The following is a 26,375-nucleotide window of genomic DNA, read 5'->3' as shown; positions in this document are numbered from 1 at the left end:
TACATATTACCGTGTTGTGTCGTATCGATCACTGTATCTGTAATATATCATGATTCATAAATAGGAATAAATAAAAAAGACGTACGTAAGCCTCCTATGACATCAGATTAAGTTTACAAAAACTATGTAGATGAATTTTCCAGGTAATTTAGAGTCTGGCTTCCTAGAAGCTTCCCTTGCAAGAGGGTATTGCTGTCAATTCACCCGGGCCATCGCCTGTATAAATAAGACTGAAACCCTCCACCTCACATTCACAACTGCACAAGTCCCCACCCTTCTCTGATCACTAGCTGACTTTGCATTGCAGTCATAGTCATTGTAGCTCGAGTTGTTAAGAGCACTTACCCTTGCACTCGACGTCCTGTTTCCAACCCCCACACCCCCCCAAACTAGCTAACTTTGCATTACAGTCATAGTCATTGTAGCTCAAGTTGTTAAGAGCGCTTACCCTTGCACCCGACGTCCTGTTTCCAACCCCCCTCCCTCTCTTCTCCCCTCTCACTAAATCGCTTTCAGTACCATTTCGTAGTTAGTTTTTGTCCCTGCTAGCAGGATCAGTCATGATCTCGTGCTAGTACTGCGAGCTAGCTATGCCCGTTACTCACAACCAGTTTAGGAGGAGTCTAATTTCGTACGTACTCATTTTCTCAAGATCTAACATGGAGGAAAAAGTCTTACCAATCTTGTCTTAAACGTCTCATTCGCTGCAAATCCGCGGCAAGAGATCAAATTTTCTTAATTTCTTGTCGGATCATCTCTCTAATTTTCTTGTGGCACAAGGAAACATGGCCCTCGAGATAAATACGGAGGATCAAGCTGCTGAAGGTGCCTCTCTTACTGCCGGCTTGATTATGCAGACCATCGGACGCAGGGGAACCTCGCTGAGATATGTTGTTCTAGGCATTTTGTTCTCATCACGCATTAAGAAAACCAGACGCCTGCGTGAAGCTAGTTATGAACCTTTAGCAGCAGCACCAGCGCCACCAGCCACTGACCATGTGATTGACATCCCTCTCCAGGAACGGTTTTTGAACAAGGTTGCTCGAATTGTGAGAGAGAAGGACTTGAACTCACTCCACGGACATGGTGGTGTTGAGCGCATCTTGCCACTTCTCAGGTCTCACTTTGAGGTAGCATGCAACCCTGTAGAAAATAACCACTTTTTCCATAATCTTGTACTTGATCGAGAATGATTGTACTTCAGTTGATTATATTCGAGTATTTAATCTCAGGAAGGTGCCGTTGATGGTGGTCAAAATCCAGAAGGATGGAACATTACCAAGTCCCCAGTTGAAGCAAAAGGTTTCTTGTACTTTTTGTTTGAGGCGTGCAATCGGTACACGATTTTTTTCCTCTTTCTCTCAGCTGGGTTTTCATTCGCCATCGAATTCATGAAGCAAGGAGTCAAGGATGGCTGGCATGACGGTGTTGCCATACTCATCACCGTGTTCTTACTTATTGCTTTCCCTACGGTGCAGAACTACCGCAATCAGAGAAAGTCGGTGCAGAAGCACTTGCTGGATAGGAGCAAACTGATGGTGAATGTTGAAAGAAGTAGCCCAGAACCTACACCGATAACCATATCTGGCGTTGTGGTGGGTGATATAGTTCATTTGAAGGAAGGAGACCGTGTTCTTGTTGACGGTTTGTTCATAGATCAGGGTGAGGAACTGGTGGTGGATGAGGTATTGAGCCCGAAAATTGATTGTGAGCAAAATCCATTTGTTTTTTCGGGTTCAAAGGTTGTTAAGGGCCGCGGCCGCATGATTGTGACATCAGTTGGTGCTAATACAGCTATTGCCGAGATGCTGAGCTTGGTGTCTGATCGTAATCCATTGGAAAAGACACTGCTACAAGCTTTGATGGACAAACCGAATGCTTGTATGGATTTTCTTGCATGTTGTGTCTCGATACTGATTGCGCTTGTGATGTTGATACGCCTTCTATTCTTCAAGAAGTACGAAAACTACAACGAGAGGCCAGACCTGAAAGGTGAAGTTTCAATGAATTTTGTGATGAGGATCTTTGAGAATATCTTCTTGAAACCTCAAGGAAAGGTTTCCATCTTAGCAAGCGTTCTTGCAACTGTGGTAATAGGGATACAGCATGGGATGCAAGTTGTAATTACAGTTGCCCTTTTTCAATGGAAGGAGAAGGCGGCCGAAAATCAGGCAGATCCACAGGATCTATCAGCTTCTGTCACCATGGGACTCATAACAGTCATCTGCATTGAAACAACGGCAGATCTAATGTGCAACCAGACGGAGGTCAAGGAATTTTGGATCGGCGAAAAGGATTTAAGCAGTGGTGAAGTGGACTCAGAAACTGACCAAGTTCTTGAGGCTCTCCATCAGGGGATTTCAGCTACCGCATCACCAGCAAATGATCGGCTCATTTCTTGGCTGAACACCAGATGGGGTAGTAACGCCGCGTTAGTTGATCGAAGATTTGCAACTGTTGAGCAGAGACAATGGAGCTCTAATGAGAAATATAGAGGCGTCTTAGTGAGGAAAATCGAGAATGATGAGCAGATTATGCAACTTCACTGCGACGGAGAAGCATCAACAATATTAGGCATGTGTTCACATTACTATGATAACAGAGGGGAAAGTCAAAATATTGGAAACCAGAAGAGAAAATTTGAAGAGGTGATCAAGAAAATGGAGAAGAAGGGTCTTACACCGATTGCATACGCGTACAAGAAAACAGAAGCCGAAGATCCTACAGAAGATGGGTTGATTTTGTTGGCACTTGTCGGTCTTAGATGTCCATATCAAGAAGAGCTTAAATTGGCAGTGGAGGCTCTCAGAAAAGCTGGAGTAATCATCAAACTGGTGTCGGAGGATGAGCTCTCGAAAGTGAGAGCTAGAGCTTCGGAGCTTGGGATCTCCCCTGGCTCAGATGACACGGAGATTGAAGGTCAAGCTTTCCGAAGGCTCAATTCCATGGAAAAACTGGATAAGGTGGATTTGATCTCTGTGATGGGAAGTTCCCTCCCCAAGGACAAGTTTCTCATGGTGGAGAGGTTAAAGAAAAAAGGTCACATAGTTGCATTCTATGGAGGGCTAACCATCAGTGACACTTTGACCTTAAAAGAAGCTGATATAGGAATTGTTGAGGATCTCTGGAGCACCGAGATGGCCAGAGAGAACGCCGATCTTATAATCAGAAACGGATGTTTCTTGAGCATGAATATGAGGTCTGGTGCTTGTGCTTACCACAACATTCAGCAGTTCACTCAACTTCAGCTCACCGCTTGCATATCGGGGTTACTAGTAACCCTAGTCGCAACGATGCATTTGGGAGAGTCCCCGCTAACAGCAGTTCACTTGATTTGGGTGAACTTGATAATGTGTCTTCTTGGTGGCCCAATGATGGCGATGGAGTTACAAGGCACCGAACGACACACTCAAAGACCTGCGAAGAGGACTGAGTCGCTTATAACCAAAGTCATCTGGAGAAACATAGCAGTTCAAGTTTCGTATCAGGCTTCCGTCTTGCTGATCTTACATTGCATGGGAAACATAGTACCGAGCATGAACGAAGGCGTCCGGAATACCATGATTTTCAATACTTTCACCTTATGCCAGGTCCTTAATATGTTCAGTACCATGGACATAGTAAAAAAGGAAGTGCTACTAGTTGTCCTCCGAAGCCATTGGTTTCTGATGGCGTTGTCGGCTGTTTTGATCATCCAGGTGATCATTGTTGAGTTCGGAAAAGGACTAGCCAGCGGTGTGAGGTTGAATGCACTGCAGTGGCTAATCTGTTGCGTTCTTGCTGCTCTTTCGTGGGGTTCTGTTCGGGCCTTCAAATTCCTTTCAGCACACCTCCAAAGAACAACTCGGGCACTGATGGTGAGCTCACACGCTGGATTCTCACATCTGCAGCGCAGATTATACGTTCCCATTTGGTTTTACGTTCCCATTTGGTTGTTCCTCATCTTGTCTGTATCATCATACTGCATCCGCCCAGAAATTTCTCCGCTCGCGCTGTATATCCGTTAATCTGTAAATACTAAATACAGTAAATAAACCATGTCTGCCATCTCTACAATGTAATGGTTGACTCTGTATATCAAGGGTGTAGCAAATTCTTACTCTCTTCGCATGCTGCTCCCCCCATGTCCCTTCTAATTTACTAGTTTGGTTCTTAGGTTTTTATCAACCTTCGATTCAATCGACCAGAATGCTTGCTGTTCATCAGATCACTTGTTGATTTTGGATACAAGCGATATTAGCGAGGGTGAATTCGAACACAGGACCGCAAGTTTAAAGTAAACGCTTTTAACCAGTTGAGTTACGTAGTTCAAGTAAATTTGAATGCTCTTCTTCCACTGCAACTTAATTCTGGCCCGGTATTATTTTCTGTTTTGTCAAAAACTACTGCAGCAATACAACTCTTTCACAGCAGCCAATGGTAGTTCGAAGAGTCATACGACATTGCCTTTTAAGTGGATCACATCCTCCAGTTAAATTCCAACGTATTTATAAATTACCGTACTTTATAATTGAGAAATGTTATTGGCACTCTAAAAATTTCATTCTACATTCCTCACAAGTGTATTTTTCTTTCCAAATATAGAAAGTTTGGAGTGTAGAATGAGATTTTTGGAGTGTCAATAACAGTTCCCTAATAATTTTCGCAGTCCGAATTAAAGGTAGATCTTTTTCACCTCAGGCCAGCAAAAACACCAAGGTAATTTTTATGGGTTGGTGATGACTGAATTCAATTTTTTAGGATATTGTTTGATTTTTAATCAGAAATGGTGACTTTGGATGCCTTGTGTTGACTTTACAAAGATGCAAACTCAGCAAGATTATGACTGCAAATGAAATGAAGGAAAACTCTCTGCAAAATCCTCCCTTCTTCTTCTTAATCTTCTTCCTCCTTCAATGCCCTTCGATTCTCAGCAAAACTACTTTAGATTCGTTTTTGTTAATATTTTATTATTCTTGGTTAGAGCCTCATGCCCAATTGAAATGAAAGTTTAATTTCTCACGCTCTAATCCAATTTATATACTAGAGTTTCCTTGTCAGTTATGAAATTTTTTTCTTTTTTAATTTTCATGTCATTAAAAAGCATGTAGACAAGTGAAAAGAGGCATAAATAAGATGGGTAAACGGTTATGGTTAAATGGGTGTGCGGTTATGGGTGTGCTTAACCGTTTATAAACAGTTATGAGTAAATAACTGTGGTTATCCGTCCGTCATAACAGTTGTCCATCCCTAACAACATCTGCCTACCACGTGGCAAAGAGATAATCTCCTCTCTGCGATGAGATTTTTTTCCACATTTCGGTCACAAATGACACCTGATGTTCCAACGAATGAAAATTATTACAACGTGTTCGTCCAACCGTCTATTCATTTTACTTTTACAAAGAATAGAATGGGAAACTTTGTTATTTACTTGACGACCCAAGAACAAAAATATAAACAATGGCGTTTGGTTAGTGATTACTGAGAAAAATTAGGTAACATAATGTGTTGTTGAATGCTTTAGTAGAAGAACAATCATTGGTTACTCAAATGATGAGTAGAAGTTCCTATTTAAAATTATTTGTTTTCAAGTTATATTTTGTGTTTATAATCAAAATTACTCATATTATAAAACACTACATAAATATTACCTTTGCAAAAAATCAATTAAATATAAAGTCGTTTAATCATCAAAATGTACAAAAATAAATTAACAGAATTAGTAAAAACATTACGAGCTGTCTTTGTATTTGCTAAAATAAATTAACTAAACGACTTTAAATTTAATACATTTTTTTGCAGCGATGATATTTACAAAGTGATTCATAATATAATCGGTTCTAATCATAAACACAAAACTTTGTGATTCGAACACAAAAAATTTTGAGTAAGAGTTCTTACTCATCCTTGAGTGGCCAAACATGTTTTGTGCAATAATATACTAGCAAAAGCCACACACTTTGTGTGTGAGAGAAATATATGTTTTTATCTTTGGGAAAATTTGAAATAGGTCTAGTTTTATAGGTGTGACATCCCACATTGTCCAGGGGAGTGATCCTTATATGTATATTTCCATCCTTACTTAGCACGAGGCCTTTTGGGAGCTCACTGGCTTCAGGTTCCGTAGGAACTCCGAAGTTAAGCGAGAAGGGGGCTTAAACAATCTCATGATGGGTGACCCACTGGGAAGTTGCTCGTGAGTTCCCAAAAACAAAACCGTGAGGGAATGGTAAGCCCAAGGCGGACAATATCGTGCTACGGTAGTGGAGTCGGGCCCGGAAAGTAGTCCTGCCCGGGCGGGGATGTGACAATTTGGTATCAGAGCCTAACCCTAGTCGCGAGTGTGCCGACGAGGACGTCAGGTCCCTAAGGGGGGTGGATTGTGACATCCCACATTGTCCAGGGGAGTGATCCTTATATGTATATTCTCATCCTTACTTAGCACGAGGCCTTTTGGGAGCTCACTGACTTCGGGTTCCGTAGGAACTCCGAAGTTAAGCGAGAAGGGGGCTTGAGCACTTCCAGGATAGGTGACCCACTGGGAAGTTGCTCGTGAGTTCCTAAAAACAAAACCGTGAGGGAATGGTAAGCCTAAAGCGGACAATATCGTGCTATGGTGGAGTCGAGCCCGGGAAGTGGTTCTGCCCCGGGCTAGGATGTGACAACATCCCACATTGTCCAGGGGAGTGATCCTTATATGTATATTCTCATCCTTACTTAGCACGAGGCCTTTTGGGAGCTCACTGGCTTCGGATTCCGTAGGAACTCCGAAGTTAAGCGAGAAGGGGGCTTAAGCAATCCCATGATGGGTGACCTACTGGGAAGTTGCTCGTGAGTTTCCAAAAACAAAACCGTGAGGGAATGGTAAGCCCAAAGCGGACAATATCGTGCTACAGTAGTGGAGTCGGGCCCGGGAAGTAGTCCTGCCCGGGCCGGGATGTGACAATTTGGTATCAGAGCCTAACCCTAGTCGCGAGTGTGCCGACGAGGATGTCGGGTCCCTAAGGGGGTGGATTGTGACATCCCACATTGTCCAGGGGAGTGATCCTTATATGTATATTCTCATCCTTACTTAGCACGAGGCCTTTTGGGAGCTCACTGGCTTCGGATTCCGTAGGAACTCCGAAGTTAAGCGAGAAGGGTGTTTGAGCACTTCCAGGATGGGTGACCCACTGGGAAGTTGCTCGTGAGTTCCCAAAAACAAAACCGTGAGGGAATGGTAAGCCCAAAGCGGACAATATCGTGCTATAGTGGAGTCGAGCCCGGGAAGTAGTTCTGCCCCGGGCTAGGATGTGACAATAGGCCACATTTTGAAATAGGTCCAATTTTTAGTGACTTTTGACTTTTGAAATAGGTCAAATTTTTAGTTACTTTAGACTCATATAAAAAAACCCCTTTATTTTTTAACGAGAGTAGTGAACTAGTGATTTGTTTTTAAATGGTTGGAAGTTGTAGAAAGGAGGGAGAGAAAAAACAAAACAAAATTGTTTTGTGTGTTTTACCCATAACTTTTACCTTAGTTTTGTTAATATGGTCAGAATGGTCGTTTCTCTTTTTACCAAATAGGAGACAAGATATGGCCATAGCCCCTCTTTCTTATTTTGACCAAAAAACACCTCTTCTAAGTTATTATTTTATTTAAAAAAGATTTATTAGTGATTAACATCACGGTCTAGTGATTATTTATTTCACTAATACGTGAAATTTTTTTAATTCAAATGCTGTCTTAAACAAATTTAAATCACATAAGACTTAATCTACTTTTCATATTGTTTATTAAAAAGAAAAAAATATTGATAATAATTTTGGTCTTATTTATGCACATATTACAACAAATCTCAAATCTCAGCAAAACCCCGCAACGTGGCAAGAACTGTTTTCCTTTGGCCAATTTTCCTCAACAACCGCGTGCCAAGCGCGTCCTCGGGCGGGGAAAAAAAATAGCTAATTTCTTAAGCCGTCCGGATTCTGTACGGAAATTGGTCTCATAAATGTAGGCAGATTGTCTGCCCTCCTAATATGGTGCTCTCCCCGTATCTTCTTATTTTGTGCGGTCACATTTAAACCATATCAATATTTTATATTGATTTTTTTATAGAGATAATAAGACAAAAAGCAATAAGAATATAAAATGTTGACATGATTTAACCGTGACAGCACAAATAGGAGGGCATCATAACAAGAGGGTAGACAATCTGCCTCCCTCACAAATGGTTTACTTTGTTAATCCGAACCGAAATAAAAATCAAGATTAATTGTAGAATCCACTCTATATTGAACTTCAATAATATGAATAGTTTATTTTGTAAGTTTCAATTCATATATCATTCTTGTAAAATTCAATTCAATCCAAAATAGTTTGTCTATTTAATTATCACGATAAAATTTCAATGTTTCTTAAAGAACAAAGTGTTCATTACTTTATTTGAATTCAATTAGATGCCTCAAATATTTCCGATTTAACTAGTATTTTATAAGAATGATTTATGAGATACAACTTAAAAAATAGACGCATGCTTTATACACACACACTAGTACATGCCCACACATAAAATGTGTGCGAAATATTTTACTTTGCATTTAAAATTGAAGGAGAGAGGAAGAGAGAGAGAGAACCTAAAGTGGGGAGGGAGGAAGAGGTTTATTTTATTTTTAAATTTGACATGATATAATCACTCGTTGTCAAACTTAAATAAAAAGTAGCAAAAATAATTTTGCTTTCCGTTGTTTTCTTTAACTTTTTCGTTGTAATACAAAACAAAAATGGATTTTCACACTAAACAAAAAAGATTTCGCATTAATTTAAATATATTATATTTCTTTCGTCACTTGATTTTATATTATTTATTCTGTTAAATTCATGCATTTTCCTATCGTATTTTCTGTGCTCTCTTTTCGTCTCTCATCATTCTCTTCTCTCGCAGACACGCTCGAACCCTCTCAACTCCATCTCATCTCTCTGCCTCGACTCTGCCGCTCCTCCGCCCACATTCTCCGAATCTCGACTCCGGCCAGCCACCACACCACACCATACCCTATCTCGGCCACACCACACCATACCCTATCTCGGCCACACCACAGACGAACCATACACGCACGCACTGAAACACTGCTATCTCTCTCTCCCATTCTCTCTCCTTCTCGATCGACCGGCTCTCGAGCTTCCGAAATCTAGGGTATGGATTTCTGGCTTTGGAGATTTCTAGGGTTTTAATATATATGGATTTGGATTTCTGGTTTTATTTAATTGGGTTTTCTTTTTTCTCTTCTGTTGTTGATCTTTCACTCACTATATTTATTCAAGGGCTGTAAGATTTCTGGGTTAAACACAAGAATTTGGGAATCTTTTCCCTGAAAAACCAAATGTGATATATATATATATATATATATATATATATTTAATAAGGAAACATATATTAGCTGCTGTAAGTACAATCTGTTCACTGAAACATCACAAATCTCTGAATTATTGTAGAATATCCCGAAACGTACCGAAATCACGACAAAGTTTCGGGAATCTCGAAATTTCGGTTTGATTTCGATCTTTAAAATTCCGTCCTTTCTGGATTCGGATTCGGGATTCCATTTTCGGTTCGGATCCCTACCCGAAACAGCCGTAGGCGCAACCACCGCTACTCCCGTCATATTGTTTACGGCAAAAAAAAAAAAAAAAATACACGAATCTATCTATCCTTCCTAAAATAAGTCCAATCTCTTAAATTTAGGATTATTTTATTATCTTATTTTGATGAGATTTATTATAAAAATTATTTTCTTTTAATTATTTCTTTTTTTTGTTATTTTTTGTTCTTCTGTTCCAAATCCCATTTATAATTTTTTTTTATATAATCAATCTTTATCACTGATTAATTGTATTAATCTATATGTCATAGGTTTTTGTTCATAATCTACCTATAGCACAGATTCATTGTATTGCATTTTTTTTTCTTTTTATAATATATCACAGAAACTAATGAATTTAAAATTTTCATCTAAAAAGACAAAATTGACAGATTAATGGTATTACATATATATTTTATTATTATATGTAATTAGATAACTTGACGCAGTTTCAAAAACAACTTATATTTTTGGACTTAGATCTAAAACACCAAATAAAGAACATAAAGAAATAGGGATCTCTATATGTGATACCATTTTTTTGATAAAAAACTTTCGGTACATAATAAACACTTTTAGCTTTTATTTGTTTTATTTTTTGAGTTTATCGATATATTTAGGGGAAGAGGAGTTTAGCTAAGCTAACTTAATTTTGTATCACATTCGTCATTCACGAGACTTGAACTTAAGATCTCTCGCATCCAAGTGAAGAGAAATACCACCAGCTGTAGTATTGAGTGGCAACACTTTTTTTTTCTACCTCTCACTTACAAAGGAATACCACTAGATCGTAGTACTGAGTGGCTGAGTGACAAAACTTTGAGCCACTTGAGTTAATTTTTTTTGCTTATAAAACGTGAATAAGAAGAAGAAGAAGAAGAAAAAAAAAAAAAAAAAAAAAAAAAAAGAGACGTACATAATCCTCCTATTAGCTATGCTCATTACTTACATGATCTAACATAGGGGAATGAGTCTTACCAATCTTGTTTCAATTAGAGTTCGCCTCTAATGGAAACAAGTGATATAACTCACACTTGAATTTGGATGCTTTCATGTTAAAATATGTTTTAAATTACACAATTTTATTGTTACATCCATGAGATACCATATTTAGTTTTTAGAGATTTTACATATCATCGTGTTGTGTCATATTGATCATTATATCCGTAATCGTATCATGCTTCATAGATAGGAATAAATTAAAAAGAGGTGTGTAAGCCTCCTATGACATCACATTAAGTTTATAACAACTAAGTAGATGAATTTTCCAGGTAATATAGAGTCTAGCCTCCTGGAAGCTTCCCTTGCGAGAGGGTATTGCTGTCAATTCACCCGAGACATCGCCTATATAATGAGACTGAAACCCTCCACTTCTCCTCACATTCACAACTGCACAAGTCCTCACCCTTCTTTGATCACTAGCTAACTTTGCATTGCAGTCATAGTCATTGTAGCTCGAGCTGTTAAGAGCGCTTACCCTTGCACCCGATGTCCTGTTTCCAAAACCCCCTCTGTCTAAAATCGCTTTCAGTATCATTTCGTAGTTAGTTTTTGTCCCTGCTAGCAGTATCAGTCATGATCTCGTTCTAGTACTACGAGCTAGCTATGCTCGTTACTCACAACCAGTTTAGGAGGAGTCTAATTTCGTACGTACTCATTTTCTCAAGATCTAACACGGAGGAAAAAGTCTTACCAATCTTGTCTTAAACGTCTCATTCGCTGCAAATCCGCGGCAAGAGATCAAATTTTCTCAATTTCTTGTCTGATCATCTCTCTAATTTTCTTGTTGCACAAGGAAACATGGCCCTCGAGATAAATACAGAGGATCAAGCTGCTGAAGGTGCCTCTCTTACTGCCGGGTTGACTATGCAGAGCATCAGACGCAGGAGAACCTCGCTGAGATATGTTGTTAAAGGCATTTTGTTCTCATCACGCATTAAGAAAACCAGACGTCTGCTTGAAGCTAGTTATGAACATTTAGCACCAGCACCAGCGCCGCCAGCCACTGCCTCTGACCATGTGATTGACATCCAGGAATGGCTTTCGAAAGAGGTTGCTGAAATAGTGAGGGAGAAGGACTTGAACTCACTCTGCGGACATGGTGGTGTTGATGGCATCTTCCGACTTCTCACGTCTCACTTTGAGGTAGCAAGCAACCCCGTAGAAAATAACCACTTTTTCTATAATCTTGTACATGGTCGAGAATGATTGTACTTCAGTTGATTATATTCGGGTATTTGATCGCAGGAAGGTGCCGTTGATGGTGGTCAAAATCCAGAAGGATGGAACATTACCAAGTCCCCTGTTGATGCAAAGGGTTTCTTGTACTTTTTGTTTGAGGCGTTCAATCAGTACACGATTGTTTTCCTCTTGCTCTCAGCTGGGTTATCGTTCACCATCGAATTCATGAATCAAGGAGTCAAGGATGGCTGGCATGACGGTGTTGCCATACTCACTGCCGCGTTCTTACTTATTGCTTTCCGTTCTGTGGGGAACTACCTCCGTCAGAGAAAGCTGGCGAAGCACTTGCTGGATAGGAGCCAATTGACGGTGAATGTTGAAAGAAGTAGCACAGAACCTACACCGATTACCATATCCGACATTGTGGTGGGTGATATAGTTCTTTTGAAGGAAGGAGACTGTGTTCCTGCTGATGGTTTGTTCATAGATCACGGTGAGGAACTGGTTCTGGATGAGGTATTGAGCCCGAAAATTGATTGTAAGCAAAATCCATTTGTTTTTTCGGGTTCAAAGGTCGTTAAGGGCGGTGGCCGCATGATTGTGACATCAGTTGGTGCTAATACAGCTATGGCCGAGATGCTGAGCTTGGTGTCTAATCATAATCCAATGGAAAAGACACTGCTACAAGCTTTGCTGGACAAACCGAATGCTTGTATGGATTTTCTTGCATGCTGTGTCTCGATACTGATTGCACTTGTGATGTTGATACGCCTACTATTCTTCAAGAAGCACGAAAACTACAACGAGAGTCCAGACCTGAAAGGTGAAGTTTCAATTAATTTTGTGATGAGGATCTTTGAGAAGATCTTCTTGAAACCTCAAGGAAAGGCTTCCATCTTAGCAAGCGTTCTCGCAACCGTGGTCATAGGGATACAACATGGGATACCTGTTGTAATTACAGTTGCCCTTTTTAAATGGAAGGACAAGGTTGCCAAAAATCAGGCAGATCCACGGAATCTATCAGCTTGTGTCACCATGGGACTCATAAATTTCATCTGCATTGAAACAACGGCAGATTTAATGTGCAACCGGACGGAGGTCGAGGAATTTCGGATTGGCGAAAAAGATTTAAGCAGTGGTGAAGTGGACTTGGAAACTGACCGAGTTCTTGAGGCTCTCCATCAGGGGATTTCAGCTACCGCGTCACCAGAAAATGATCGGCTCATTTCTTGGCTGAACACCAGACGGGTAAGTAAAGCGTTATTGGATCGAAGATTTGAAATTGTTAAACAATGGAGCTCTAATGAGAAGTATAGAGGTGTCGTATTGAGGAAAATCGAGAATGATGAACAAATTATGCAACTTCACTGTGACGGAGAAGCATCAACAATATTAGGCATGTGTTCACATTACTATGATAACAGAGGGGGAAGTCTCCATATTGGAAACCAGAAGAGAAAATTCAAGCAGGTGATCGAGAAGATGGAGAAGAAGGGTCTTAGACCGATTGCATACGCATACAAGAAAACGAAAGAAGAAGATCCTACAGAAGATGATTTGATTTTGTTGGCACTTGTCGGTCTTAGATGTCCATATCAAGAAGAACTTAAATTGGCGGTGGAGACTCTTAGAGAAGCTGGAGTAAAGATCACACTGGTGTCGGAGGATGAGCTCTCGAAAGTGAAAGCTAGAGCTAGGGAGCTTGGGATCTCCCCTGACTCAGATTACACAGAAATTGAAGGTCAAGATTTCCGAAGGCTCAAATCCATGGAAAGGCGGGAGAAGGTGGATTCGATCTCTGTGATGGGAAGTTCCCTCCCCAAGGACAAGTTTCTTCTGGTGGAGCAGTTAAAGAAAAAAGGTCACATAGTTGGATTCTATGGAGGGCTAACCAGCATTGACGCTCTGACCTTAAAAACAGCTGATGTAGGAATTGTAGAGTATCCCTGGAGCACCGAGATGGCCAGAGAGAACGCTGATCTTATAATCAGAAATGGATGTTTCTTAAGCAAGAATATGAAGTCTGGTGCTTGTGCTTACCACAACATTCAGCAGTTCTGTCAACTTCAACTCACTACTTGCATATCCGGGCTACTATTGACCCTAGTCGTAACAATGCATTCGGGAGAGTCCCCACTAACAACAGTTCACTTGATTTGGGTGAACTTGATCATGTGCCTTCTTGGTGGCCTAATGATGGTGATGGAGTTACAAGGCACCGAACGACACACTCAAAGACCTGCTAAGAGGACCGAGTGGCTTATAACCAAAGTCATCTGGGGAAACATAGCAGTTCAAGTCTTGTATCAGGCTTCCGTCTTGCTGATCTTACATTTCATGGGAAATGTAGTACCGAGCATGAACGAAGGTGTCCGGAATACCATGATTTTCAATACTTTCACCTTATGCCAGGTCCTTAATCTGTTCAGTGCCATGGACATAGTAAAAAAGGAAGTGCTAGTTGTTGTCCTCCGCAGCCATTGGTTTCTGACGGCGTTGGCGGCTGTTTTGATCATCCAGGTGATCATTGTTGAGTTCGGAAAAGGACTAGCCAGCGGTGTGAGGTTGAATGCACTGCAGTGGCTAATCTGTTGCGTTCTTGCTGCTCTTTCGTGGGGTTCTGTTCGGGCCTTCAAATTCCTTTCAGCACACCTCCAAAGAACAACTCGGGCACTGATGGTGAGCTCACACGCTGGATTCTCACATCTGCAGCGCAGATTATACGTTCCCAACTGGTTATACGTTCCCATTTGTTTGCTCCTCATCTTGTCTGTATCGTCATACTGTTTCCGCCCAGAAATCTCTCCGCTCGTGCTGTATATCCGTTAATCTGCAAATACTAAATGTTGAAGTTGTTAGGATTTCCTAGCTGTTCGGGTTAGGTTCCTTGTTTTTGGGTTTGCTTCATGTTGTGGTTAATAATCCCTATTCTTGAGGGACAAGTTGTTTAGTTGATTTTAATCTCTAGTCGTGTTCGTGTACCACGTAAATAGGGCTGTTAGTACGTGGGCTGCATTGCTTTATTTTCCGTGTCCTTTGTATGGCTATTTATTGCCATTCGTATCTGCTATCTCTACAATGTAATAGTTGATTCTGTATATCAAAGATGTGACAAATTCTCACTCTCTTCGCATGCTGCTCCCCCATGTCCCTTCTAATTTACTAGTTTGGTTGCTGTTCATCAGATCATATGTTGATTTTCGATACAAGCGATATTAGCGAGGGTGAATTCGAACACAAGACCACAGGTTTTAAAGTAAACGCTTTTAACCAGTTAAGTTACGTAGGTCAAGTAAATTTGAATGCTCTTCTTCCACTGCAACCTACTTCTGGCCCGTTATTATTTTTACTGTTTTGTCAAAAACTACTGCAGCAATACAACTCTTTCACAGCAGCCAATGGTAGTTCGAAGAGTCCTACGACATTGCCTTTTAAGTGGATCACATCCTCCCGTTAAATTCCACTCACCTCAAGCCTGCAAAACACCAAGGTAATTTTATGTTTTTACCCGTGGACCTGCGAAACATTTGTCTTTTGGTCAACTTGTGGCCTCTGTTCACCAACCACAAACATTACAGCATCTGTCTGCCACGTGGCAAAGAGAGAACCTCTCACTCTCTGCGACTATCAGATTGGAAATCCAAATCTATTTGATAACCAATAGGATGCCGCTGACGTGTGGATATCCTAATCCACATCATCTTCAACTCCCCGTTATAACATCCCTGCCCTCTCCCTAGATGAAAGCATCTCAGCAGGCTTGCTCAACACCACCAAAACTTCAAACAGAAAAAAAGCAGCAAGCAATGGCAACCTCTGCAATCCAACAATCAGCGTTTGCTGGTCAGACGGCTTTGAAGCAGTCCAATGAGCTCGTCCAAAAGATCGGCAGCCTTGGCGGCGGCCGCTTCTCCATGCGGCGTACCGTCAAAAGTGCCCCCCAGAGCATATGGTAAGTACCTTGGCTCTAGCATGTCAGCATAACCTATCTTTCTTTCCAAGCAACTCTACTAAAATTTCCATGTGCGGATATGAACGCTTTCTGATAATCAAACGTTTTCTAACGACATTTGACATAAAAACTTACATACTATTTGGGGTTGTAGAAGCACTTTTTTGAGAAGTACCTGCTATGTGCTTCATAGGAAGCGCTTGGATTTTAAACAAAGACTTGTACATGTTTATAATAAAAACGCTTCTAACATAAACGCTTATGAGCGGACATGCTTATGATATACACCATAAATTTTAGCTCAATGTATAGCTACATTGTTACAAGAAGAACATGATCATATAACATCGAGAACTTTACATTTGTAACCGACAAAACAGGTACGGCCCAGACCGCCCGAAGTACTTGGGACCATTCTCCGAGCAAACTCCGTCATACTTGACCGGCGAATTCCCCGGAGACTACGGATGGGACACTGCTGGACTATCTGCAGACCCCGAGACATTTGCCAAGAACCGTGAGCTCGAGGTGATCCACTCCAGATGGGCCATGCTTGGTGCACTGGGATGCGTCTTCCCAGAAATCTTGTCAAGGAATGGCGTCAAGTTCGGCGAGGCTGTCTGGTTCAAGGCTGGATCGCAAATCTTCTCTGAGGGCGGCCTTGACTACCTTGGCAACCCAAACCTTATCCATGCTCAGAGCATCTTGGCAATCTGGGCTGTCCAGGTCGTGCTCATGGGATTCATAGAGGGATACAGAGTTGGTGGAGGACCACTCGGTGAAGGACTAGACCCACTTTACCCAGGAGGGGCCTTTGACCCCCTTGGACTTGCTGATGATCCCGAAGCTTTTGCTGAACTGAAGGTGAAGGAACTTAAGAACGGGCGTCTGGCTATGACCTCGATGTTCGGATTCTTTGTTCAGGCTATTGTAACTGGAAAGGGCCCAGTGGAGAACCTCTTCGACCACATCGCTGACCCAGTGGCCAACAACGCATGGGCTTACGCCACCAACTTCGTCCCTGGAAAGTGAAGAAACATCAAACGATGGCAGTTCATCTGTAACATTACCCGAACTTACTGCTTTTGTTGAGGTTCTCTAGTTGTGGACTCCATTAGTTCTGATGTAATTTTACTAGAAACTGCTTGTACTGAAATCGGTGTATCCAGTAAAGAACTCCAAGCTCCTTCGTTTTATTTGTCTAATTGTGCTGCACATTCAAGAATTCCTATCAATAGATGCATGCTTTGTGGCAGTATAGTAAATCTAAACTAGGAAACAAATGGAGGATGCTTCGAACTAGCGAAATACAAGAGAAAGTCAATGCTGAAACCATAAGATCATAGATTGATCTCAGGTTTCTTCATCAATCCGTCACCATTAGGCAAATTAAGTATAATTAGGGCATAAAATTTCTGCAATGATGATTGCCTACACTAGATCTATATGGACACTTAAGTATACGAATTCTGTCAACATAGGGTGAAAGAAATGATGGGAAGAACGATCATCTTTCACTATTATCTCAGTATAATGAAGATTGCACAATGGGAATGGCTATTACCTTTCACTATAACGTCAGCATAACGTAGACTGCCCATAGATCTAAGGGGTGCACAAGTCTCTAGCCCATATATCTATGGGGTGCACAATTCTCTAGCCAATACAGGGACTGCAGTTGCATTCTAATTTCAAGAGTTTCAGCATCCGGACACGCATCAAGACTGCCTGTACTGCTATATATTAAATAAACACACAAGAAATTTCCACAATCAAAAGAACTGACAACAATGGCCATTCCAATTTAAGAGTGCAGGCATAGGTTTCTTCATCTTAGATTGGGGAAAGTAGAAAAATTTTGAGTTCAATCAAAGCACAAAGAGAATGTATGAAACCGTCAATTTGAGACAAATCAGAATTTTTGACATTATCTGTCGGTAATCAGTATACAATGAAGATTGCCTCTAATACTAAGGGCACCTAGTATACACGCCTTTCTCCAATGGAGGGTGAAAGAAATGATGGGAACAACTATTATCTCTCATTATAAACTCAGACTCTCTATAATGAAGATTCCCTATCTTGTTAGTGCGAGTCTCTCGCCAATGCAGAATTTTGGGAAAGCAAGACCTATGAGTCATATACCTATTACAAGAGGGGCAGCTTTTGCGAGGGATGAGTCTCATCATTAAATGAAGACGCACATTCATGACTGCCTATAATGCTAAAATACATCAAATGAACACGTAAAAATATGCCTGAATTAGAAGAAATGATACCAATAGCTGCTCCAATTTTAAGAGCGCAAGCATAGAGGTAGATGCATTCTGATGCTTCTTGCTTTGAGGCTGTGAGCAGCTGAACACAGCCGTCAATGCAGCAGACAAACAAGTCAGTCACCAAAAATCTTTGCAAGAACATGAGCCATTTCTGAAATGATGGAAACGACTATTATCTCTCACAATAATCTCACGATTATAGATACTGGATAGGTGTTTAGTGACAGAGTGGCAATCACTACAGACACGAAGATTCTTTATAATGCGAATAGGACTCCCAGCTTCCGAATTAATGAGACCAAATGCAATAGCCAATCTTTCACTATGGTTTTCCAGTTCAGCTTCCTTCTCTTTTTCCTCTTCAAGACACAACAGAACTTGGCTTGTGTCAGGAACATGTCCTACAGATTTCAGTTTCTCTGTCATCTCACTCAACTTCAAATATATCTCTTCTGTCCGAGGATGTGATTTATCACCCACAACAAACTCATGAAGCACACCTCTGTGCTCTATGGAACTGCATCCCGGGTCCTTTTTGACTCCTCTCGTTCTCATCATTTCTCTTACCTGTGAAACTTTCTCCCACTGATCAGCTGCAGCATACATGTTAGAAAGAACAACATAGCATCCAATAGTGTCGGGAGACACTTCAATCAGGTGACGAGCAGCATAATCGCCAAGTTCAACATTTCCATGATTCCGAGCACCACTGAGCAAACTCATCCAGATTACTTTGTTTGGTTTCATGGGCATACTTTCAATGACATTCTTCGCCTCATCCAGACAGCCAGCCCGACATAAAATGTCTACAAAGCAACCGTAGTGTTCAATTGTGGGTTCAATTCCATAATCATTTGTCATCAGATTGAAATAGAAACGGCCAAGATCGACCAATCCCGCATGACTACATGCATTCAAGACTCCAATAAAAGTTATAGCATGAGGCTGCATTCCATTCTTCCTCATCTCGAGAAATAGCTCAAGAACTTGGTCAGCCATACCATGCATTCCTAAACCAACAATTATAGAAGTCCAGTGCCCCAATTTCTTCCTGTGTATAGCTCGAAATAAGGTCAGAGCATTCTCAATGCTCCCACACTTGGAATACATATCAATCAAGGATGTACCAAGCACGCCATCTAACTCAAATCCATGTTTTACCATGAAAGAATGAATCCATCTCCCCTTACTCAGGATAGCTAATCCCGAAACGGCTGAAAGAGCACTGACCAATGTAGCATGACTAGGCATGACACCTTCTTTCAAAATTTCTTGAAACAACTCCAATGCTTCCATAAACCTCCCATTAAATTCATAACCTGCAATCATTGAATTCCAAGTTATCACATCTCTTGCCGGCATCCCACTAAATAATTCACGAGCCGTCTCAAAGTCTCCAGCTTTCATGTACCCATTAATCATGGCATTCCAAGAAACCGAATTTCTATTCGGCATCCTATCAAACAGCTCCCTAGCCATCTCCACCTTCCCGCATTTCGACAACCCATCGACCAAAACAGTCCAAGAGAACAAATCCCTCTCCTGCATTTCATCAAACAACTCCATTGCCACTTCAACTTCTCCACACCTCGCATACCCATCCACCAACGAATTCCAAGTTACCAAATCTCGGTCACGCATTTCATCAAACACCTTCCGAGCCAAACCAATCTCACCACATTTCGAGTACAAACTCACCAAACTGCTCTGCACAAACTTATCCAACCCAAGCCCAATTTTCAACACCAACCCATGAATCTGCTTCCCTTCCTCAATCGCATTCAACCGAGCGCAACCCTTAATCACGCACGGCACAGTGAAATTATCGGGAACAAGCTCATGAACCAATTCATAGAACAAAACAATGGCATCATGCGACCGCTGGTTTCCGACGTAGCATTTGATGAGAACGTTCCAAGAGACCAACGTGGGTTGTTCGATTTGGTCGAAGACGGAGCGGGCGTAGTCGAGGCTGTTGATTTTGGGGTCGGCGTAGAGAGAAAGGAAGCAGGAAGCGACTGAAGGGTGGCTGAAAGTTCCGGTCTTGAGAAACAGGGCGTGGTGCTGCTCTGCTTCTTGTAGGGTTTTGCATGTTTGGAGAAGCCGGAAGGGGTTTAGGGTTTGAGGAGAGAGAAATGGTTTGTGGAGGAGAGAGAGAGATGGTGTGAGCTGAAGCATTGCTGCAACCTGCAATGGCGTTGGTGGATCAGATGATAACCACAACCAAGGGGTCTAACCGTCTGAGTGGCCCATCTATATCCACAACTAAATTGCACTAATAGTCCTGTAGTTTATCTCGGTTTTTAATTTCTTCCTTGTAGTTTTTTTTCTTACATATTCATCCTCTGTTATTTCATTGAGTTAACACCGTTGGTCAAATCCGTCAAATGCCTATTGTTTTTTCTTTTCTTTTGTTAATTGCTACCTACTCATGATGGATTTAGTGTTTGTGGGTTAAGGAACATGGGAGCATATTTTACTCCTCAACCAAATAAGGTATGTGCACTCTATAGGGAAGTGGAGCTACGATCAAGTTAGTAATTTGTTATGTGACCACATTGCGTTTATGATAAGAGTTATTAGTGGATTATAAAGAAAATTAACAAACATGAACTTGGAAGCTCAATACTTCAAATGTAAAGGTAACTCACCTATTAAATAGGAAAAGGTACCAACTATTCTAAATCTTACGACAATCATCTCAAACACTTACTAACTTGAGTGTCAGAGTGTCTTCGCAAGTACACTCCTCCCGTTCTCTCATTAGTAGCAAGTGAAGATAATGTCTAGAGTTACCATACATGATTACAAGACTACTTGTTAGAGAATTGAGGGACCCAAATATTTTTGACAATGTTTTTTGTCATATGTCTGTTAATCTTCTTTTTCATTTTTAATATTCAAGAAAAATATTATCGCAATAATCGCTCATAATAAGTTGTTATATGCTAGATTTTTATATTTTTCAACTTCAACATCATCGTACACCAATTTGTCAAATGATAAATTTTTTTTTTTTTTTAAATGAGAAGATGTGCACAAACTTAGGCCCAAAAACTAATTTAATTAGTGGGGCCCAACTAAAGTCAAAATAGACCAAAACAACAAAGATGAAAATGCAAGAATTTGTATTATAGGGATGAAAGTGAAAGTTCATGTAAACTATGGAACTATTACTGCAATTTGGCCTTTCTATTAAATTTCCCTCTTTTTCCGTCTCCGAGTGAAATAACCCTAGCTTTTATTCAACAGCGTAACCTTTCTCTCCACTTCCCTCCACCTCCAGTAAGCTGCTAGCTATGGCTCTCCAATGACCACGTTCACCAACTCGCCGAGTCGACCCACGCTTCCCCCCTACCAATCAACCCCCTTCAACCCCCAGATCTCTGAAAACCCGCAAAAGTCCCAAACTTTACCATCTTCTTCTTCTGCAATCCCACATGACCTCCCCATAGCTCGAAATGTTAAAGCCCCTCCAAACCCTCCACGTCCATACCCTCCGCTCTCTATTGGGTTCCGACCATTTTCTCAAATTCTCAACAAGAACCAGGCTTTTCTCCGAACCCGCTCAACCCTCCAAACCTTTCCAGGACTTGGTCGCCAGAATCTGCGACATTTTGAGCGACCCCCAATGGGAACGGAGCTCGGAGCTCAGCTGGCTCGGACCCGAGCTCAGAACCCATCACGTGTCGAAGATCATCGAGTCCCACCGTAACACTGACTCGGCGTTGAGATTCTTCTACTGGGTTTCTAAGAGGCATTTTTACAAACACGATATGGGCTGCTTCTCGTCAATGCTTAATCGGCTTGTGAGGGAGCGGCTTTTTGCGCCTGCGGACCGTGTGAGGATTTTGATGATCAAGGCTTGTAGGAAGGAGGAAGAGCTCAAATGGGTAATTGAGTATTTGAATGATTTGAATGGACTTGGTTTTCAGTTCACATTGTTTAGTTTTAATACACTTTTGATACAATTGGGAAAGTTCGAGATGGTTAGTGTAGCTCGAAATGTTTATACTCAGATGCTTAATAGTGGGATTAGACCAAGTTTGTTGACATTTAATACAATGATCAATATATTGTGTAAGAAAGGCAGGGTTCAGGAAGCAGAGGTGATTTTGAGCCGGATTTTTCAGTTCGATATGTTCCCGGATGTTTTTACTTATACATCGTTGATTCTTGGGCATTGTAGAAATCGTAAGGTGAATTTGGCATTTGAAGTTTATGATCAGATGGTGAAGGCAGGTTGTGACCCCAATTCAGTTACGTATTCAACTCTCATCAATGGGCTATGCAATGAGGGAAGGGTGGATGAGGCACTGGATATGCTTGATGAAATGGTAGAGAAAGGGATTGAACCCACAGTATTTACTTACACTGTCCCAATTACTTCACTATGTGAGGCCAATCGACTGGTGGAAGCAATTGGGCTTTTCAGAAGTATGAGGGGCAGGGGTTGCCATCCTAACGTTCATACTTATACAGCATTGATCAGCGGGTTGTCTCAGACAGGAAAACTCAATGTTGCTGTTGGACTCTATCACAAACTTGTGAAGGACGGTTTGGTCCCAAACACGGTTACCTTCAATACATTGATAAATGAATTATGTGAGACAGGAAGATATGGCATGGCTCAGAAGATTTTTTATTGGATGGAAAGACATGGTACCATGTCAAATACCCAAACACACAACGGAATCATCAAGGTTTTCTGTTTGATGGGTAACATTAATAAGGCAATGACGCTTTTAAGCAAAATGCTGAAAGTGGGACCCTCTCCAAATGTGATAACTTATAACACACTTATCAATGCATACCTTGATGGGGGTAAATTAAACAATGCAGTGAGGTTATTGGATTTGATGAAATGGAGTGGATGTGAACCAGATGAATGGACTTATACTGAACTTATTTCTGGGTTATGCAAGGAGGGTAAGTCTGAAGATGCATCTACTATTTTCCATGAGATGGTAGAACAAGGCATTCTTCCCAATCAGGTCACTTACACTGCTTTGATTGCTGGATATTGTGCGGAGGGGAAGGTAGATGCTGCATTGGCATTATTTGAGCGGATGGAGGAGGATGGTTGCTGTCCGGGTATTGAAACCTACAATACCATTATAAGTGGTTTGTGCAATGATAATCAGATTGAAAAAGCTAAAAAATTATGTACAAAGATGGGGGAGCAAGGACTGGCTCCAAATGTCATTACCTACACGTCTCTAATTAGGTGCCTCTGTGGGAATGGCAGTACTGACGTTGCATTCCAAATCTACCATGAAATGGGAAAGCAGGGTTGCTTGCCGAACTTGTATACATATAGTTCACTCATTTTTGGGTTATGTCGTGAGGGTAAGGCTGATGATGCTGAGAGGTTACTTAAAGAAATGGAGAGGAAAGGATTGGTTCCTGATGAGGTAACATATACCACACTCATTGATGGATTTGTTATGCTTGGCAAGCTAGATCATGCGTTTCTGCTCCTTAGGCGAATGGTTGATGTTGGCTGCAAGCCCAACTACCGAACTTATTCTGTGTTGGTCAAGGGGTTGCAAAGGGAAAGCCAGTTGCTGACAGAGAATGTTGTGGGCCTTGAGTCCCAACATGAAGAAACGTATAGTTGCAGCTCTGATGAGAGCTATACCTTTTTTGAGGTGTTGTGTAATCTCTTAGCTAGGATGTCAGAGTATGGATGTGAACCAACTGTTCATACCTATGATATTTTAGTGAGAGGCTTGTGCAGAGATGGCAGATATTATGTGGCGGATCAGTTGCTGCAGCATATGAAAGATAAAGGGTTCTGCCCCACTAATAAGATTTATCTGTCTCTATTCTTTGTTTATTGTACAAATTTGAAAGTGGATTCTGCGCTGGAAATTTTTGGTTTGATGGCAGATAGAGGATTTGAGGTTCACTTATCATCTTATAAGGCACTTATTAGTGTCCTCTGCAGGGTGGGTCGAGTGGAAGAAGCTGAAACATTATTCAGAAGGATGCTAGAGAAACAATGGAATACTGATGAGATTGTTTGGACTGTGTTAATTGATGGCTTACTGAAGGAAGGGAATTCAGATTTATGCATGAAGTTTCTTCATGTTATTGAATCTGAAAAATGCAGTATCAGTACCGAGACGTATGTTATTTTGGCCAGAGAACTTTCTAAAATAAACGATACTGTGGTGACTTCGCAAATTGTTAACAAAGATTTGAAGGATGTACATTGATCATGGTTTCTTTATACACATGGAGGCACAGAAAATTCATTATCTAGATTCATTTATCAACTAATGAGAAATGGCACTGTTTTTGGCCTGAGGTGTATATATTCCTATGTTGTGACTACTTTGCAGCTTGACCATGCAATTCATGGTAAGTAGATGGCACTTTTTGCCTTCAACTTCATTAGCATTCGTTGATTTCTATTACATTTTTTGGTGCTTGGTTGGTGGCATCGTTTGTCTAAAATCACCAAAAAAATAAGTTTGACGATTGCTTTGTTATTCTATATATGTAGAAGTGACAAGTCATTTTCAGAAGATAAACTGAATTCTGGTCTGCATGAAGCAGATTCCTTAGGAAGACATATAGGTTAGTCAAGCTAAAGTATTCATGAAAGATATCTACCATTTATTTTAGTTTCTCTTTTTGTGTGGATAGGTATGATTGATTTACCATCTGTATAGTGCGTTAGTTGGTTTAGGGTTTAGAGTATTTCTGCATAGCAGGCTTCCTAATTACATGGATTATCTTGAAATCTTTTTAACGGTGCTCATTTGGCTGGTTTGACATGCCTAGAAAATATTCATGCTGTCATGGTGTTTATAAAATGGAGACATTCTTGGCATATGTACTTGCAGGTGGTGCAGCTTCAATGTTCCATAGTCGATAGTTTCCTCTTTCCTCAGAAATATTGGGCAAGAAGATGTTAAGGTACACCTTGTTTGATACCAATGTTGCATTATTTTGCTGCCGTAACATCATACACCAACAGTCGTTTACATGTATACCTCAGTTTTACAATCACATACGTTGAGGCCCTTTTAGTGACATTTTGGTTTTCTGTTATAGTTTATTTTTTATTTTAAAAACTCATTCGATGTCTTTTCCTTTATCTTTCTCTCCACTTTATTTTCGTTCTCTCTTCTTTATTTATCATAAGAAAAAGAAAAAGAAACTTAAAAGCAAAAACCTAACCAAATGATCCCTTGGATCATCACTTGGACGGTCTGCGAGTGGAACCATTTTATTTCTGAATTATCAACAAGAGGTTATCTATAGGTGCCACCCGATTTTACCTAACGTAAATAATGTCTCTGGTTCAAACTTCCAGGATAAATGATCATTTAAATTTGACCTAACCATTTTAATATGATTAGGAATATTTAGTGTAGGGATTACTCAGGCCCTTCTAAACTTGAGCCCATTTTGCTCCAGTTAAACACTTTTTTAATTTTCCTCTAATTGTGCTAGTATGCTAAAATGTTAGTGTGTGATAACTTTCTGTATCATTGATCTCTTGAATCTTTGTCACTCCGTGTAGCTTCAACATTTTAGTTTTCCCAAACGATAATTGCACTGTAAATATTTGTTCTTGAGCGTTTCCTTTCATCTTTTACTCCTTGATTTTGGTTCTGATAAGGGACGAAATAAGCTTTATTGTCCCCATCGGTTGTGTTTTGCTGATCCTTTGCCTAGTATTTCCTTTGATTTTATTGCTATGAACTATATTGTGGATTCCGAAAAAATATAAAAAAGAACCGTAGAAGGGATTCTTTTTTGGTGTTTCCTTCCCGGCAGTCATTTTTCGTGAGATTTTTTGTAACTCATAGTTACCTTGTGGATTGGTATTTCATAGTACTGTCCTTAAAAGAATTTCTTGTAATTCCATCATTTTGTATAGTGGAAGAATTAGCTGCTACCTCCCTCCTACTTCTGGCGGTTGTGGAAGAATTTCCGGCATCTTATGTTTGATGCGAGGATGGGAAGGTTATGCAGCTGCTGGGTCTCCTCATCTCTCCTAAACTTCCCCCAGTCTCCGGCACCAGCTATATGAGGCAGAAACCCGCCCCACTCCTACAAATGGCTCGGAGGCTGAGCTTTGTACTTTCGGCCTTGTACTAGGCGACTTTGGTTCCCAAATGTACTACGGTGCAATCCGAGTTGCCAATCGTATCATGCAACTGAGAAACAGTTTGTAAAAGTCTAATTGAATCTGCAGTGGCTGAAATCAGAATCAAGTGTCAGCAATCTGATTGCTATTGTCCAATTTGGAATGAATTTTTCAGTTTCTTCCCAACCCCTCTATTGAAGTTCAGGCAAGCTTCTTCTCTGAAAATTAAGTTCTATAAGTTCTCATCACCCTT

At 40.8% G+C, this 26,375-nt stretch overlaps 4 protein-coding genes and 1 pseudogene across 9 annotated transcripts; 4 read left to right on the top strand and 1 right to left on the bottom strand.

Moving 5' to 3' along the window:
- The first annotated feature begins 270 nt into the window (after positions 1 to 270).
- On the top strand, positions 271 to 4,179 carry LOC137740446 (calcium-transporting ATPase 12, plasma membrane-type). Its single transcript, XM_068480316.2, has 2 exons — positions 271 to 1,130; positions 1,233 to 4,179. Exons 1-2 carry the CDS (start codon positions 786 to 788, stop codon positions 4,005 to 4,007), a joined length of 3,120 nt encoding a protein of 1,039 aa, XP_068336417.2. The 5' UTR covers positions 271 to 785; the 3' UTR covers positions 4,008 to 4,179.
- Positions 4,180 to 8,813: 4,634 nt separating this feature from the next.
- LOC137739865 (calcium-transporting ATPase 12, plasma membrane-type) lies at positions 8,814 to 14,910 on the top strand. The gene is made up of 3 exons (XM_068479594.2): positions 8,814 to 9,158; positions 11,399 to 11,748; positions 11,851 to 14,910. The coding sequence occupies exons 2-3, from the start codon at positions 11,404 to 11,406 to the stop codon at positions 14,611 to 14,613; spliced, it is 3,108 nt and encodes a 1,035-aa protein (XP_068335695.2). The 5' UTR covers positions 8,814 to 9,158; positions 11,399 to 11,403; the 3' UTR covers positions 14,614 to 14,910.
- A 540-nt stretch (positions 14,911 to 15,450) lies between these two features.
- LOC137740042 (chlorophyll a-b binding protein 151, chloroplastic) lies at positions 15,451 to 16,932 on the top strand. The gene is made up of 2 exons (XM_068479829.2): positions 15,451 to 15,736; positions 16,117 to 16,932. The coding sequence occupies exons 1-2, from the start codon at positions 15,525 to 15,527 to the stop codon at positions 16,766 to 16,768; spliced, it is 864 nt and encodes a 287-aa protein (XP_068335930.2). The 5' UTR covers positions 15,451 to 15,524; the 3' UTR covers positions 16,769 to 16,932.
- A 368-nt stretch (positions 16,933 to 17,300) lies between these two features.
- Positions 17,301 to 20,266, bottom strand: LOC137740041 (pentatricopeptide repeat-containing protein At2g29760, chloroplastic pseudogene; annotated as a pseudogene). 4 transcript variants are annotated; one of them, XR_015966467.1, is made up of 2 exons: positions 18,016 to 20,266; positions 17,301 to 17,472 (listed from the first exon to the last, which is right to left on the bottom strand). The product of XR_015966467.1 is annotated as a pentatricopeptide repeat-containing protein At2g29760, chloroplastic pseudogene, transcript variant X2 (transcript). The 4 variants fall into 4 exon arrangements; XR_015966469.1 differs by having other exon boundaries at positions 17,301 to 17,464; positions 18,016 to 20,234; XR_015966468.1 differs by having other exon boundaries at positions 17,301 to 17,469; positions 18,016 to 20,227.
- Positions 20,267 to 21,238: 972 nt separating this feature from the next.
- On the top strand, positions 21,239 to 26,308 carry LOC137739753 (uncharacterized). 2 transcript variants are annotated; one of them, XM_068479449.2, is made up of 4 exons: positions 21,239 to 24,381; positions 24,527 to 24,600; positions 24,870 to 24,942; positions 25,913 to 26,308. In XM_068479449.2, the coding sequence occupies exon 1, from the start codon at positions 21,477 to 21,479 to the stop codon at positions 24,234 to 24,236; it is 2,760 nt and encodes a 919-aa protein (XP_068335550.2). In that variant the 5' UTR covers positions 21,239 to 21,476; the 3' UTR covers positions 24,237 to 24,381; positions 24,527 to 24,600; positions 24,870 to 24,942; positions 25,913 to 26,308. The 2 variants fall into 2 exon arrangements, with proteins under 2 accessions (XP_068335550.2, XP_068335551.2); XM_068479450.2 differs by lacking the exon at positions 24,527 to 24,600 and having other exon boundaries at positions 21,241 to 24,381.
- The last annotated feature ends 67 nt before the right edge of the window (positions 26,309 to 26,375 follow it).

This window comes from Pyrus communis, chromosome 9 (genome assembly GCF_041283825.1).
Source record: "Pyrus communis isolate YQ-2024b chromosome 9, ASM4128382v1, whole genome shotgun sequence".
Lineage (NCBI taxonomy): Eukaryota > Viridiplantae > Streptophyta > Magnoliopsida > Rosales > Rosaceae > Pyrus > Pyrus communis.
This window is presented reverse-complemented; position numbering and strand designations above follow the sequence as displayed.